Raw genomic sequence first — 17,735 nt, forward strand, 5'->3', positions numbered from 1 at the left:
AAAACCATCAAGAAATTGAAACTACAACTAAATAAAACATAACGTATTATCTATAAAATATTCTGCTGTACCATGAGTTGACACTTGAGGTTTACGTTAGCGACTCCGTAAACTCCATCGCAGTCCACCTCGCTCGCACTGATGTATTAGTGCGATCTTAAAGAGGGAATGCGATCGAGTTCGCACGCGGTCGCTAACGTACATAAATGTCAAATGCCAACTCGTGGTAGCCGTGCTGTATCTTTGTTACAAAAACGCAAACGTTTGTTAAAATTGTCAACAATATGCTGCAGTGAAAATCTTTGTCATCGTATTTGTGGGCTACCGTCATTACTTATTTGTTATCTGCATTGCGAATGTTGTACGTTGCTGAGCGGTTTATTTTATTTTTCAAATAGTTGCAATAAATAACTTTAGCATTGTGCGAATGTCTATTTAAAATAATGGTAAAATAATAATACATATTTGGGAACAATCTTACACAGATCGACCTAGCCCCAAACGGCCCAAACTAAGCAAAGTTTGTATTCGGGTACTGGGCGACGATATACATACATACTTATCTAAGATACATAGATAACATCTTACGGATGATTCAGGAAGAAATTTTCGTGATAACACATAAATTAATTCCCTTACCGGGATTCGAACCAGGGATCTCCTGCTTTGTAGGCTAGGCAGCCGAAAATATGGTGATTCATGAGAGGTGGGAATAGGAAAGGTTCAGATGCTCGCCCGGGTTCTTTAGGGTCTCCTACATACATGGTACGATTAATCGCTTCGATCAATCTGAGGAAAATCGTGTCGCTCGGTCACTTCGAAAATGTCAGTCAATATACGGAGCAATTGTATTGGTCGTTACGACAGGCGTGGCTCACTCCGCGATTTCGTCGCTTTGCTACAGGTAGCTAAAAGTACATCCGTTCTACACCAATTTTGGTGGCTAGCCATAAGCCGCGCGTGGAGCTGTCGCCACCTAGCGGCCATATCTGTCCTGATCGTAACAGACCTACGACCTATACCTAGTACTATTATTTATTCTGTGGTTACGATCGATGCGCGATCGAGGGATGCAACGCTGATACACTTGATACGCTGGAACAATTGGTCGCTAAGGGGTTCTACGATTCATCTTTACAATCCGTCGTTACAGACCAATCGAAACGACGGACCGATACCGGTAGTGTATGTTAATATCGATTTACTTACATAATCGAAGACGATATCGAAAATCGCAACAAAAACCCGTGCAATCATGAATATCGCAACGATGAATCGCCGTTGTATGGCTCTTTGCGATCAACGATTTGATTTTTGTCTCATTCTTGACGCAGCCACCGCACGAGCTGCATCCCTCGATCGCGCATCATTAAGTTTATCTCAAGAACGTGTCAATTGTTTGTCCGTGGTTGACCGGCCCTATAAATACAGAGTCGTGTCAGAATTTGGTGCAGATACGACGGTCCTGCGTACATAAAAAAATATTCAGTCTTCAGTCGTATTGCGGATATGCACATAATGACCCGATGCATGGCAGATGTTATGAGCCATCAACTGCAGCTATAAAATAAAAGCTGGCTAGTTGAAATATTTTCGGCCAACGCTCCAGCTTCCGGGGCTTATTTTGATTTACCGCGAACATTTGTGAGCAGCGGTAGCGTTATTTTATAACCCATATACAAAATCCTGACTTATTTGTAAATCCTTTGTGAACTCCGAATGGTATGATTACCTGAAATGATAAATTGATAATAAACTTCGGGCCGAAATAATTTTCCTAGGTACACCGAATTCTTTTGAACACCGTTAAAATCAAGGGTGCGCTATCCTGAGCGTAAATTAAGTTTATTTCTCAACGACCTGTATCCTAATTAACTCTGTTTGAAGATTAATCCATATTTCTTTTTTATTTGAAAATACATTTGACGCGGGTAGGTATCGTAACTTAAAAAAATATTTGAGTGAATGAATGTTGTCTTTGTCCCCAGAATAAACACTGGATGTGGCTGGTCGGTGGCCTTGTGCTGCTGTCCATGGCAGTAGCTTCCGACGGGGAGGTATGGGAGGAGAGCGACCACGAGGTGCTGATTCGAAGTGAGAGGGGCGCCAAGAACCGAGGTCAGTGATTTAAGTCCAGTGGCCAAAGCTGAGTCCAGTTCATTAGTTCCTGGGTCATGGTCATACTATATCGATATTCGATATGTATTGTATACAAGAACAGTAATTATTTTGACAGAAAAGGATTACCTACTCCTTTTATTAACTGTTGGTATATCCACAGGAGGAGGAGTTGATGTTATTAATCTGCGAGGGTAATAGTTACTACCAATTATTTAGTAGTAGTAGGTATGACTTCTACGACTATCGGCAACACAAAATATTTTTAATAAATTTAATTTAATAAATATTGCTACGGGTGACAACGCGATGCCATGCCGCAAGCCGCAATGCACTTTAATATAAATTTTATAAAATTACGTTATTAACAGCAGTCAAATAACTTAATAAAAATACTAGTAATAAAAATTACTTTAATTTCAATGCAACTCAGTATTTCTGCCTAATTGACGCGGAGGCGCGGGAAAGAAATGCACCTCCGCATCCGTGCAAATTCATGTAAGTATAATACCTACTAGTACATAGACAATTGATGTCGCACCGATTCCTTATTGTCAATGGTGCCAAGTACCGAGCGTCAACCTACATATATTCGTATCGTACGTGGTACTGTGCATTCTGATTTCAGATACGACTTTGTTCCGCCAAAGACTCAAGGAACTTAATGAGAAGACCGAAAGAGCAACGTTCGTACGAAAATAGATATCGTTATGCCGTTGCAATTAAATTTGCTTTGAAGAGGTGACGTACGCGGCGAAATAAGCAAAAGGCTCAACGAAATTAGATGCTCGACCGGGTGTCACAAGGGATATTCTTGTTTTGTCAATGCCCGTCTTTTAAACAAAAATGTGTGCTTCTTATGCAGATCAGACACTATCAATTGGAATGACATTGCTATTAATGATATTCCTAAGTTTGGTAATGACATTCCAGAACCTCCCCTCACACGTCATCAGTGCGCGGGCAGTTTATATTATTATTGTCTTAACCTACTATATGTATAGAGTACGCCTCGAAGAATTAACTAAACCTAACCTAATTAAAACATCAATAGGTATTTTAAATACCAGTTATAACATAATTGACTCTTATCTTATACGCAGATTGAGGTTTTACACTAAAAGCTGAGGTTTTTCGAGCTAGGAAAGTAAAAATTAATCTTCTAAGTCCCTGCGTACAATTATTTGTACATATTCCAAAATCTATTTTGAACTTTTATTGTGTACTAAGTACTAAGGGTTCCAATTTCAAAAACAAAACAATTGCTTTTGGGTCTCAGGAGGTTAATTTAGGTATTCATGTATAAAAATCTCACATTCAATTGGACGGTATCTAGCGCCAAAACCGCTGTAATACATACTCGTAAACATCTTTTGCTTCACACCCACTCCTCAGTAACCGGACTTTGAACCCTAAGTTTTCTACCCCCTTTCCCAATATTCGCAACGACACTCGACGCTCATTGCCAGACGCGTTTAACTATGCTGATTGTCCGTACTTTAGTTCATACAATGCTGATAGTCCTGGAAACGTCCTGCAAAAATATAAATCAACATGCTTACTGATGATGCTTGGGAACCTGATACGACACGACGAATTTATCAAAAACATCATAGAAGGGAAAGTTGAAGCAAAGAGGAAGAAGGGAAGACCAAGGAGAGCGTACATTAATCTAATAAAGGAAAGGATCAATGCCGTGTCTTATCAGGCTGTCAAAGAGAAGGCAGAGGACCGCCAAACATGGAAATTGCTCCACCGACAAGAGTCATACTCTTAAATATATGATGATGATGATCCTTCCTGATTTATATTTTTCTATAAATTCGAAAGCTGAAACTTTAAACTGAAGAAAATACGTAATACGTATAATTATACTGACCGAGGCAAAATGATGCTATCTTCGTTAAATGCTTGCAAATGCGTACCTACTGGCGCGTTACTGCGGTAGCTCATTTGAAGTAAAAAGTTTACCTAGCTGCATTGGCCAAGGGTTTCGAAGACAAGAGTTAGGTACTAAGTAAATACTAAAAACCTTATGTGATATCGAAAAACGTTATGTGATATCGAAAAACCAATTTGAATTCGACCAGAATACGGTCTCCGAATGTCACTAACAATTGTTATGAATGGTGATGCCCGGTTCATAACAACAGTAGTTGTGCCGTCGGAAAGTTTCACAAATCGCGAAATTTCTATTACTGGGAACATTTCGTAATCACTCATATATTTGTATTAGAATCGAAATTTTCCAAATTCCATAGTGAAAGTTTCCTTTGTTTCTTGTAAAATTTTCCTGATATTCCTATGTAACATGGTATGTACATATATACATATAAATAGAAGACTAAATATAAAGTGCTCCAAATATAAGGAATTTACACACTCACCAATTGGATCACTAGGTACGTCGTAGGTATTTAGATAACCATATTATAAAGCTTTGGTAGTCGAATTCGATTGCCGATTTAACGGAATGAACGTCATTTTAAATGGCACAGTTAGGTACCCGTAATGTGACAGAGGAAGGCTAATGGATAATGGATAATGCCAGGCCCCGCGAGAGAATTACGTGACTGTGTCTGTACTATCCGTACGTACTGCACTAAATTTGACAGGAAACGGACCCCGGCTTATCGAGGAAAAGGTTTTCAGTCCAAACTTATCTCATCGTAACTTTAAAAACGTTAAATAATTTAGGTAATAACTTCTTTTTTTATCATGATTCATGATATTAAAAAGCATTAAGAAATTGTCAATGCTGTGATTTCTTTAAGTCCGTTGCAAGATTAGGTATTAGTCGGCTAATAAATATTTCCAGGCTCAAATAAAATGGACCTTAATTATATTTATATAGGTATGTACTTTGAAATAATTTTAACGGATAGAGATTAAATAATTTTGTATCTTTTTTATATACCTAGGTAAGGTTTTGTTGCAATCGCACACCGAATTTTTATCAACCGAGCGAAAATAAACGTTGTACGATAAATGTGCCAATTTCCTGTTTTACGCACTTGTATTGCAATTTACTATTAATACATAGGTATGGTAATACACTCAGCGGCAAAATTGAATGGCCACTTTATGAATAAATAAATTCATTATTAGTCCATGGAATTTAGCAGCACGCATAATTATTAAACTCCTTACAATTTTTCCTAACAAAACATATAACTGAAAAGAAAGTCCAGTGACCACGCTGCGCAATATTTCGGCACTAAATGAAACACGAAACGACAACTGAAGCCCCGAATAATAAAAATAAAGAGGAAAGTTTCGTGGAACCGCCGGACACATGTGCAACGGATTTGTCTCGACCAAAACGAATGCAAACGCATCAGCGAGACGTAAAGGGGCGAGCAGGATTGGGTTACTGACTTTAGATGCTGAACATGCGGTTTGAGTAAAAATACTTACGTTTGAGGTGAAATCTCTACGAGGAAACACGTTATTGAAGGTTTATATTTCGTATTTTTTTATGTAGGTATACATACATCGGTACAAAATGAAAAAGGTTGCATTATTGACGTCATTATTTAGGAAATTTATGATTGACATTTGTTGTTTAAAATGTTTAATAAGTATCCTAGAAGAAGACCTTGCAAGTATGTTCCTTCGTTCATTCTGTCGATTAACAATTCGTAAAACTAAACCTTAAAATAAAATTTACAAAAACATAATAAAGTGCACCGTGGCTCGCAAAAGTCTTCTATAGCATTATGAATTTTTGCTTTGCGTAGTTGTCTGAAACACTAAATGTGTCTTAAGTATTCACTATTCAATCATAAATGTTCGCGGCAGTCAAAAATAAAGCAACAGGGAATAAAGTACGACTCATGATAGACCGGCCCGTGCCCAGGCCGAGACGGTAATTTTCTATGACGTTGACAGCTGATCGGTGATCACGTTTGGTACAGAAAACGAAGCACCGGTAGCTCGGCCCCGCCCCGGTCTAGCGTTAGTCCTCCTTAAAGATTAATTTGGCACGAAATCGACCATGCATATGCGATTATGCGTACCTTAAAAATATTGCGAAAGGTCCTTAAAATAAGTATACATTTAATTACATTTATACTCCAGCCGTAAACGAAACAACGCATGTGTGTGCAAGAATATTTCCGTAACGCTCACATGCATCCCAGATTCATACCATTGAATATTTTTAATGTTTACGCCGTTGAGAGTGAAAACACAGTTGCAATGAAATGGAACGTAGTCGCTTTCTTGAATGAAAACGTTTCAATTAATAACGTAGATTTCCAGGAACCTACAATGTTAACCCAGGCAGTGTGACCGATAGAAAAGAACTAGATGATTGCACCTCGTTTTGATTAGGGAACCAATTACCTATGTCACTTTAGGTCAGTAGGTACTGTAATGTAACTAGTGAGAGTCAGACGCAGTCCTCTGGTTTGATTTTCTCTTTCAGACCGTTTTCTCCAGTTCCCTATGATCACCTGTCTTATTCAGTAATAACTTATAGGGATAAATTTTAATTAGCAAAAAGTAATATATGTATTTACTACCCGGGTCTTATGCAAATTGGATGCGGATCCTCTCGGAATTTTATGCCAACATTTGATTAAGTAGGTAACATACAGAACAAGTAAATAAACTCAATAATTAGAGATACAATATCTAAGCAGCGCTAAGGTATCTCTTCTGCCTGATTGGCTTAGCTATATTGACTTAATACTATGTGATAACAACTGAATACTATGCGAAATGTTTGGTGTTCGAAATGTTATTCTGTTCTGCCAAATGACGTGCGAAACTTTGTCTGCGATTAGTTAGTTTGCTAAAAGTTTGTACGCGAATAATATTTTAATGGATAGTCATATATACTAATAAAATACATTAATAAATAGGTATATGTAGAGATAATTTTATTGGTACATATTATTTATTTTCTTAAACAAACAATTGCCTCACCTGCGTGTTTTGTTGCACAGAAAACTGTCGTTACACGAAGAGCGCTTGGTCCGAGTGCGATTCGAAGACCAACGTGCGGGCCCGCACACTCACACTCAAGAAGGGCGACCCTGCTACTTGCGAACGCACCAAGACCATTCAGAAGAAGTGCAAAAAAGGTCTGTATTATTTATATTTTAATAATTGATTCCTTCCATCAACTCGTACTCATGAAATATGGAAAAAATATGTAAAAAGTACAGCTACGAACAATTTATTGCATAGAAATCGAGTTGTCGATGTAATGTCATCTTTCGAGCTTTCGGTGTTTACCTACAATAGTTACAATACTAAATATACAGGATTTGATTGCGATCATAATAAGTAACTCCTTCAAACTTATCGCAAGCTTCTACTTCACTAAAGTACAATTGAATCTATCTACATAATAAAATAGAGAATTATAAAAAAGGGCCATTCAATTAAACGATTTCAGTTTTCAGCGCAAAAGCAAATGATCCGTCAGCTTTCCAACGCTATTCAAGTCTCTTTTAAAACGACTATTTCACAGCACAGTCAGCAAGGATCGAGTAAGTGCCGGGAAAACGATCCACAACTTTTTTATCGTGCCGATGCCGATAGATGGATATACATGTCTACAGTTAGATCAAGATAGCCCCTGCAATGATTTTGATAGCGCAGCCGGTGCAAATGTTATTTATACGTCGTAATTTCATAGATTTTTGACGTTTAAAATACAGTGGAACCTGGATAATTGCAATCTCAAGGGACCGGCCATTTTTTGTCAATTAACCAGGTTTTCCATTTAAGCAGGTCGTGTCAATTAACGAGGTTCAAAAAATCGTTGTGTCAATTATAGAGGTTTTCATTAATAGAGGTTGCGTTTTGACAAATTTCTTTTATGGAGGTGCAAATAACCATTGAAAGTAGATTTGCACGCTTAAATTCTGGGTTTCTGGTCTATATATTGCTTCTGTCTATACTTGTACTTTTACACTACATTCATTACCACTTTATTTTCTTATTAATCATTTGTGTTTAAAAATTCCCTTGAATTGTAGAAGAAAGTTTAATTAGAATGTAAAAAGCATACTTTGTTTTTGATTCAATCAAAACTATTTCACCTACTACAGGCTGTGATAGATACCCAATAAATAAATTGAATTCTGGATGAAGATATAAATAAAATGATCATTGCTATTAAAATATTGTTTCTGCTGCATACAACTACATTATTTCAATTACAGAGGTAATAAGTAAGACTCGTTTCAATAATAGAGGTAAAAAGAAAAGCAAAAATAACGGATTTTTTTAGCACAGTGTCAATTATAGAGGTCTTAGTTGCGATGTGGTCAATTACAGAGGCAAAATTACGAAAAGCACTAAAATCTAAATTGCAATTATAGAGGTTCCAAACTTGCAATTATAGAGGCCTTTTGGTCTCAAGGGACCGGGACCGGACTTTTGGTTGCAATTATTGAGGTTTTCCATTTATCCAGGTGCCAATTAACCAGGTTTCACTGTAACACTTGCTCAGTCTGGTCTATCAAAAGCGTTGCAGAGTTATTTTGGTCTAATTCTACCTACGTATAGCACAATTGGTTAGGCCAAAGAAAAACTAAACTATCAAAAAACGGGCAATAGGTGAAATTAGTTCGACTCTAATGTCGTATTTCTTGAGAAATTCTTGTATTGCGCAGTTTGATCTTATAAAAGAGCTTTGCGCTCCATTCCAGCAAACTTTAATTTCTAGAAAACAATGGAAAACTGAACAATGCTGTGGAAACAAGAAGCCGGTCGACCTGTAAATGGATTTTCCGCGTTTTGTGCAGACTGTTGCGTTTTATTCTTAAATATTAACATTGTTTATGTTTTCTCGAGAATCGTGCAGAACGTAGGCGGTGATATTTACCTACCTATTGACCGTGGCGCAAGGTACAATATTATAATATATCCTGGTATAGTCCATGGGCCAGGCAAGATTTCGGTATAATTTTGAGGTACCAAGTTTCCTTTTCACAGCAGTTAGATAGGCTTATTATCATGTTAAAAAACCATGATTGCCATCTCAATATGGTAGCTAACAAAAATGGCCGCCAATCCAAGATGGCGGCTTTTGAGTTTTAAGAAATCAACCATAATTCGAGAAATATACGTCCGATTTCGTTGCTGTTTATTTTTAACCAAAGCTCTATAAGTGAGCTTAAAATGATGTTTATATATTATATCGATAAAGTCAACCATTAATTAGTAATTAAAGAAATATTGAAAATTTTCTCATTTTTTGGGTTACTTTTTTTGTAATTAAGTTTTTACAAAATATCTCGTACATTACAAAAAAGTTTTAAGTAAGGCAAAATAGTGTATTAAATTAACTTTAATTTGACGTACAATTTGTATGGGACTGATGACTGAAAACACATGGAAATATGAATTTGGTTTTACTTCCGTTGAAATTCACCGTTGACTAAATCACTGCGTACAGAACAAAAAGCTTTGGATAGATGTACAAAAATCAAGTTTTTAGTATATTTCAATAACTTTAGCAATTGATTATAATAATATTAGAATGATAGTATTATTAGTTTTATTTGTTACAAGTAAAAACTACTTTAAACTCTTGCGTTTTGTACACATAATTAATGTTACTAACAGATCTAACGCGATTAAATTTCAATATTCGTTGAAACGTCGGAAAAAAGGTAAAAAAATGAAACTTAATCGCGTTTGACCCGTTAGTAACATTAATTAGCTAAAAACTAGTTATTTAGTGAAAATCTTTTCGGCTACAAATCAAGATGATGCAAAGTGAACTAGATATTTGTATAATATGTAGCGTAATAGGACCATTTTGTAAAGTACACCCCCAAAAAGATGGACAGTAAGCAGTATTATTCAATTATAATGCAGCATTAATAAGGAATTTTGAGTCTATTCTTATCTTATTATTATTGTTTTCGGGGGCCCTTGCTTGGGGGACACTTCGACTCATAGGGATCTTTTGCGCAATTACCCCCTAGAAAAGATCCGTCAACTACTCAAGAGCTTTTCCCACCATATCCATGTGCCGGATGATGGAGCTCATGGTTAGCGTTTTAAAGTCCTTTGGTTCCAGATATCCTGCTCCAAAATCCTTCATTCTTTGTCTGGCGAGGGCGTGAAATTCACAAATTAGGTGTTTTACTGTCTCTCTTCGCCACACATACGACAATGGTTGTAGTCAGAGTGTCCCATCTTGGCCAGAATTCCTTTGACCCCATAATGGCCAGTAAACACCCTTGTTATGATTTGGAGTTGTCTTTTGCTAAGTTTCCAAAGCTTTTTGCTCCAACCTGAGTCTACTCCTTGCATAAAGAGCTTTGCGTGCTTTAGACCCGTCAGACTGTCCCATTCTTCCTGATATTTGATCTTAGTATATATGGTCTTTAATAGCCGTTATGATGGTTCCCTGTGAGAGCGAATCGTTCCGGACCTATAAGGTTACTTACAGATTCAGCTCTGGCAACTTCATCTGCATTTTCATTGCCTATGAATCCCTCGTGCCCTGGGATCTATACCAGTTGCACTCTGTTTTGCCTTCCAAGCTGGTTCAGAGCTTGGACGCCATTGTATACCAGTCTAGAGTCCACTAGAGTCTATTACTAAACGACGTGATATAGGTACCGGATGAAAACTCTTTACTTAAAAGTTATATTAAAAAAAAATCTTTGGAAGAATCTGTTACGCTGACGACATCCTCTATTAAGTAAGAAATAAGTTTCGCAAGTAAATAGAGAATTTTGAGATTTCACTCTTGGGTTTATGATAACACGCTTCTGCAGTTACAATATCATTTCACCACACCAGCTGATAAAGGCTCTCTTGATTGTTCCAAAGCTGATAAGATAGTTGCATTTTATTCACATGTGAGGCAAAGTAATCAAATGCAAATTTTGAGTTGTTTTCTTATGTTTGCTGGTAGAATTGACTTTTAAATGATGATTTTGAATGATAAACATTTAATAACATTCATTTTGAATCGATTCGCTTTGATTTTGTTTGATATTTTACAGTTAGTATTTTCCTCGTGTTGGTGTGGTGAAAACCTCGCTACGCTCAAGATTCCATTTTTCGAACCACGAGCGTAGGGAGTCTTTGTGTCTGTAATTTTATTAAAGACGTGATATTGGTGAAATGGACTCTATATTGGCAGTGATATTTCACAGTATATACCTAACAATTCAAAACTCCTTATTAATGCTGCTTTAAATAACAATGCCCAAGATTGTCCGTCTTTTAGGGCCTATCTCGCCACATATTATACACATATCTAGTTCACTTTATTGGTAGCCGAACACATTTTCACTGAAGACATTTCTATTTATACCGAATACCAGTTTTTACTTGGAACAAATCAAAACCAATATTACTATCATACTACTATTCAGGGCTCGGAAGCGGTATTAAAATACCTGTTAATATCGTTATAAAACCTGATTATATCATTCATCATGGAACGCGAACTACAAAATTACTTCTAACCGGTAAGAAGGGAACACCGGTTACGGTTACTGTCGGCTTTCGGAGACTCTCAGTTAACCTCGTTGTCATATGTGAAAGAGATTTTCTATCTTACTTCGACATTTTCAATTTAATCGGTTAATTTAGTTCCACAAAAACGAAAGGCGAACGCATCTCAACGGTATCTCAATAGAACAGTAGGGCTACCGCCAATACCGAAAATCGTCAATTGCGGGCATTTTTCTCTGTCACTCTAATTACGCCTTCATTGGAGTAAAAGAGTAAGATCCCCGCAATTTGCGAATTTCGGTTTTCGCGGTAGCCCCTCAGTTCTTTAACTGGTAACCGAAACGAAATCCTTTTCGTTCCCGGGTTTATGAACGAAACCGGTTTGAAAAATAAAACGGTTTCCGAGCCCTGCTACTATTATTATAAATTATTAAAATATACTAAAAATATCATTTTTGTACTCTACAACTTCTATCTGACGCTTTTTGTTCTGTACGCAGTTCACTGCAGAAATTACTATTTCAATCGAATACTAGTTTTTACCTAATTAATGTTACTAACGGGTCTAACGCGATATAATTTCATTATTTTACCTTTTTTCCGACGTTTCAGCGAATAATGAAATGTAATCCCGTTAGACCCGTTAGTAACATTAATAAATTTAATTAAGTATACAAAACGCGAGAGTTTAAAGTAGTTTTTACTTGTAAAAAAGAAAACCATTATTACTATCATTTTACTATTATTATAAATTATTGCTATTATTATTAAACTATACCTACTAAAAACATGATTTTTGTACTCTACAAATTCTATCTGAAGCTTTTTGTTCTGTACGCAGTTATTTAGTCAACGGTGAATTTCAACGGAAGTAAACTTAAATTCATGTTTCCATGTGTTTTCAGTCATCAGTCTCATACAAATTATACGTCAAATTAAAGCTAATTTAACACACTATTTTGTCTCATTTAAAACTTTTTTGTAATGTACGAGATATTTTGTAAAAACACAATTATAAAAAAAGTATCACATAAAAATAAGAAAGTTTACAATATTTCTTTAATTACTAATTAACTGTTGACTTTATCGATATAATGTACAAACATAATTTGAAGCCCACATATAGAGCTTTTGTTTAAAAAAATTGCAATGAATTCGGACGAATACTTCTCGAGTTACGGTTGATTTTTTAAACTCAATATCCGCCATCTTGGATTGGCGGCCATTTTTGTTAGCTACCATTTTGAGATGGCAATCATGGTTTTTTAACATCATAATAAGCCTATCTAACTGCTGTGAAAAGGAAACTTGGTAACCCAAATTTATACCATTTTCAAAAATTTGACCAGCTGGCCCATGGACTAGTAAGCCCCACGCCATTTTTTGTGGTTTTGAATTTAGAACTTTCTTTTATTTCTATAAGAATTCATAACTAGAATTTTATTTGTACAGTCACCTGCAATAATATGTTACTCTTCGAAGGCCGCAAAAATATGTGACACGCTCTTATGGCTCTACAAATAAGATCGTGTGAGATATTTTTGCGGCCTTTGTTGTGTAACATATTATTGCAGGTGACTGTACTTGTACCTACCTACAATTTAAGTACACGGGGACTTACGAGGATGTATGTACATTCATATTTTTTGTACATTCACAAATTCATATATTTTTAACTAATACTGGTAAAATTTAACTTAATCCATCCCATTAAGAATAGGTATTTACCACTAACGCTCCTTATATAATAATTGTTCTGATGTCTTAATCAAAATTAATAAACAGAGCCATTTGAAATCACTTTCTGTTCGAAACAAATGAAAATGTTGGAATTCTTGAATAAACCTTTGTTATTGAGTACAATAGCTCCTGGGTGCAATGTGGAATGAAGATAAAAGCATTGAATTGAAACGTGCCGACACGTATAACTCTGATTAAAGGAACTGAAACTTAGTGAGTTAATTTGAATTGGATTTCTTCTTTTAACTTTTGCTACAGAGGTTCGTTAGTTCTTTGTCCAGAAGAACTGATTTAATTAACGGATGGTTCTTGGTATTATAAAAGATGATTTCACTTTGAAATGCGCGGGGTCGAATCCATTTTTCCATCCCATTTCCATAAACTTGGTGACTCTTGGGTGACTCTAGTTTTTATATTAAATAAGAGCAACTGAACTTTTTAATAAATCATCAAAATTCCATTTAAGTTCTTCTACCTATAATTATAAATAAGCGTTTGCTCTTACACACTATGGTATGGGAACACCAATCCAACTTATGTAAGTATCTACTAACCCCTATAGGTATAGGGTAATTGCGTCAGTTTACCGTCCAGTGTCGTCAGTTTCCGTCCACTTGACGGATAAGCAAATAGAGTTAGACCAAGAAAAGTCTGCAGCGATTTTGATAGCCCACGCAATGCAAGTGTTATTTATACGTAATAATTTCATAGAAGTTTGACGTTTAAAATAACGCTGGCACTGCGAGGGCTGTCAAAATCGCTGCAGACTTTTCTTGGTCTAACTCTAATACCTTTCATTTTTAATTTGCTACTTGCGAAATATATTTTTTGTATAGATAGATAAATTGTTTAGATATACTTGGTCAAACAGATCTTGTCAGTAGAAAAAGGCGGCAAATTTGAAAAATGTAGGCGCGAAGGGATATCATCCCATAGAAAATTTGCATGTATTTCGAGCCTTTTTTTACTGACAAGATCTGCTTGACCAGCTATATTAAGGATTGCAACAAGTGTAAATTTGTGCAGCAATGAAGGTTTATATTACAATTTCGTCGTGGACGAAAACTAGAGCCGGACGAAAACTAGCGCACTGACCCTATTTGTATTGTCGTAGCTTGCCGCTATGACAAGTCATCCTGGAGCGAGTGCAGCCCTAACGGCGAGATGTCCCGGACCGACATGCTCAAGGCCAACAGTGATCCGACCTGCGAGAAGAACAGGCGTGTCACCAAGAAGTGCAATAAGAATAAACAGGTCAAGACCTCCAAAGATAAGGGTAAGCGTCACATAATAGCAACAGATATAGATACGCGTAACTACTTAAGAGCCGTATGCCCACTATGCGATATGCGAATAATAAAATTAGGCCAAGTTCTCCAACTAAGTTTTAGTTTTTAATTTTGGGTGCCCTGAAAACCAGCACAGGGTCTTACAGACACTGCTTATGCTGAGCGGCATCCTATTTGGTGTATGTTTCTTTATTTAACTTGATGTTGTACCTAATCTATGTTTTTACGCTAAATATTTTTTTTCTATTTCTATTTCTATATGGTAAAGACTAATAGACCGGGAGATAGTGACACATTTTACTGGGTCACTTGTACCAGTATGGCGGTTCGTCAGGGGTCCGTAAGTACGTAAAGAACGAAATAAAAATGATGGTCATAGCGCTGGTACCGGCGGCCCAATCGCGTGGGCGTTAGTCGAACGTGTCGGATAAAATACGAGTGTCGAACGATTTGTTCCACAAAAATCCTCGTATTATTCAATAGTCCATAAAAAAGAAGTAGACGGTAGCGTAATGCCATACTTCTCCGGTGTGACTTACAGCCCGCCATACTGAGGCGAACACATTAATAAAAAAAAAAAACCGGGCAAGTGCGAGTCGGACTCGCGCACGAAGGGTTCCGTACCATTATGCAAAAAAAAAAAACAAAAAAAAGCAAAAAAAAAAAACGGTCACCCATCCAAATACTGACCACTCCCGACGTTGCTTAACTTTGGTCAAAAATCACGTTTGTTGTATGGGAGCCCCATTTAAATCTTTATTTTATTCTGTTTTTAGTATTTGTTGTTATAGCGGCAACAGAAATACATCATCTGTGAAAATTTCAACTGTCTAGCTATCACGGTTCGTGAGATACAGCCTGGTGACAGACGGACGGACGGACGGACGGACGGACGGACGGACGGACGGACGGACAGCGAAGTCTTAGTAATAGGGTCCCGTTTTACCCTTTGGGTACGGAACCCTAAAAACAATTCAATCATTTGTGCCAAGCTAATTTTTGCACAGGTGATCATCGTCGAGCAGCCATTCATGGACATCACCATGCCATACTTTTCGGATGGTTCCAAATGGCCGCCATACCGCCGCAAAGGAGTTAATTTTTTTTTATTGCTAAACGATTTGTACCATCTTGTAATTTTTTTTCAAGACTTTCTGTGTGATCATAAATGGAAATCTCATAATGCCATACCTGTAGGAGGTGGCAAATGTGTACAATATTTTTTTTTTATTTCAAGTATGGTGCCCCTTTTTCCCCCTATTAGAAGTATGGCAAATATAATAATGGTCACATTGCATCATATAATTTCCAAAAATCCAAATGCCATACTGGTACAAATCGTCAAAAAATTGATTTTTGTTTTAAGTCTTGGCTTAAGTCTCACAGTCGTCCGCCCCGTAGTTATAATCTGAAATATATTTTTTTAGGTACAATTGTATCCAAACAAACAGAATATGATGATGCCATGCTGTAAAAAATTATTTTACGTATACATAGTCGTATTTTTGAAACGTGTCGATTAAATAAGTTTTTCAAGTATGGCAGCACTTTATCCCCCTACTATAAGTATGGCAATTATAATAACGGTCACATTTTATCAAATACTTTCCAAAAATTTAAATGCAATACTGGTACAAATCGATTAACAAAAAAAAAAATTAACTCCCTTGCGGCGGTATGGCGGCCATTTGGAACCGTCCGAAGAGTATGGCATGGTGATGTCCATGAATGGCTGCTCGACGATGATCACCTGTGCAAAAATTAGCTTGGCACAAATGGTTGAATTGTTTTTTTTTAATTAATGTGTTCGCCTCAGTATGGCGGGCTGTAAGTCACACCGGAGAAGTATGGCATTACGCTACCGCCTACTTCTTTTTTATGGACTATCGGAAAATACGAGGATTTTTGTGGAACAAATCGTTCGACACTCGTATTTTATCCGACACGTTCGACTAACGCCCACGCGATTGGGCCGCCGGTACCAGCGCTATGACCATCATTTTTCTTTCCTTCATTACATCCTTAGACCCCTGACGAACCGCCATACTGGTACAAATGACCCAGTAAAATGTGTCACTATCTCCCGGTCTATAATGGCGATATTCATAAAGGTTAGCCAAATCTAACAAACCGTTGTTACTAATATTGGAACATTTTTTTTATATATGAACTAGCTTTTGCTCGCGTCTCCGTCTGCGTTGAATTAGCCAAGCGTGTATTGAATAATTTTCATAAGAAATATACCTACAGTTCAAATATAAAGATACTTTTTTTAGTAATTTTGGTAGCTTATTTTTTAATCGATCTGATTTTTATTGATTCTCCATACAAACTTCCACCTCCTCTTCACAGAGAGACGGCCAATTGGTCAAAAATGCATAAACATTACTTATTTCTTAAGTAAAGATTATAGTCGTATAAGCCTTTTTTAAAGAAATTATTGTTTCCCTTTACAAGAGTTGCACCCCCTTTTTACGCCCTTGCGGGATGATTTCGGGGACAAAAACTTTTCTAACTTACAAATGAAACTATGCTTTATCATCAAATTTCATTGATATAGAATAGATGATCGACTGCCTACTCAATTATAGATGGTCAAGCAAATCTTGTTAGTAGAAAAAGGCGCAATTCAAATTTTCTATGAGACGATATCCCTTTGCGCCTACATGTTTCAAATTTTCCGCCCTTTTCTACTGACAAGATCTGCTTGACCAAGTTTAAAATCTTTTACGTTAGTAGTTACCTTGTGTCTCCAGTGTTTCTCCAATTACAATATCGTCTTCTTTTTCATCACAGGTCGCCGAAATCGCCAGTAAGCGTCAGCAGAGGCGTAATCTATTAGACTAATGTTTTCATTAATAATGATGTTCGTTCGTTGGTTCTAATTTATGTAATAGTGCCAAAATAGATTGATACAGTTGATCAGCTATTTCTTACGACTTTCATTGGTATTAAACGAATTAGCTGCAATATAACAGTACAATCTGTATCTTAATATTTGAAGTGTAATATGGATATTCTAGTACCTATTCATTTTATTATCACTGATAAGTCTTTGATATTAAAATAAATAAATAAATAAGTACTTAAATTGTGTATTCTTTGTAATCAATCACCCTGAGAAACCTTCCACAAACGTAAGTATAG

The 17,735-nt window shown here is 36.5% G+C and overlaps 2 protein-coding genes across 2 annotated transcripts in view; both read left to right on the forward strand.

Annotated features, from left to right (window-relative positions):
• Positions 1 to 17,679, forward strand: part of LOC134804260 (uncharacterized) — a 42,237-nt gene extending 24,558 nt beyond the window's left edge. Inside the window, exons 2-5 of the mRNA XM_063777231.1 lie at positions 1,989 to 2,118; positions 7,071 to 7,208; positions 14,414 to 14,575; positions 17,385 to 17,679. Coding sequence (XP_063633301.1) covers positions 1,989 to 2,118; positions 7,071 to 7,208; positions 14,414 to 14,575; positions 17,385 to 17,404 — 450 coding nt within the window. The 3' untranslated portion in view covers positions 17,405 to 17,679. The remainder of the gene's footprint in view (positions 1 to 1,988; positions 2,119 to 7,070; positions 7,209 to 14,413; positions 14,576 to 17,384) is intronic.
• Positions 1 to 17,735, forward strand: part of LOC134804104 (uncharacterized) — a 450,088-nt gene that overhangs the window by 135,694 nt on the left and 296,659 nt on the right. The gene's annotated exons all lie outside the window — the stretch shown is intronic.

This window comes from Cydia splendana, chromosome Z, assembly GCF_910591565.1.
Source record: "Cydia splendana chromosome Z, ilCydSple1.2, whole genome shotgun sequence".
Lineage (NCBI taxonomy): Eukaryota > Metazoa > Arthropoda > Insecta > Lepidoptera > Tortricidae > Cydia > Cydia splendana.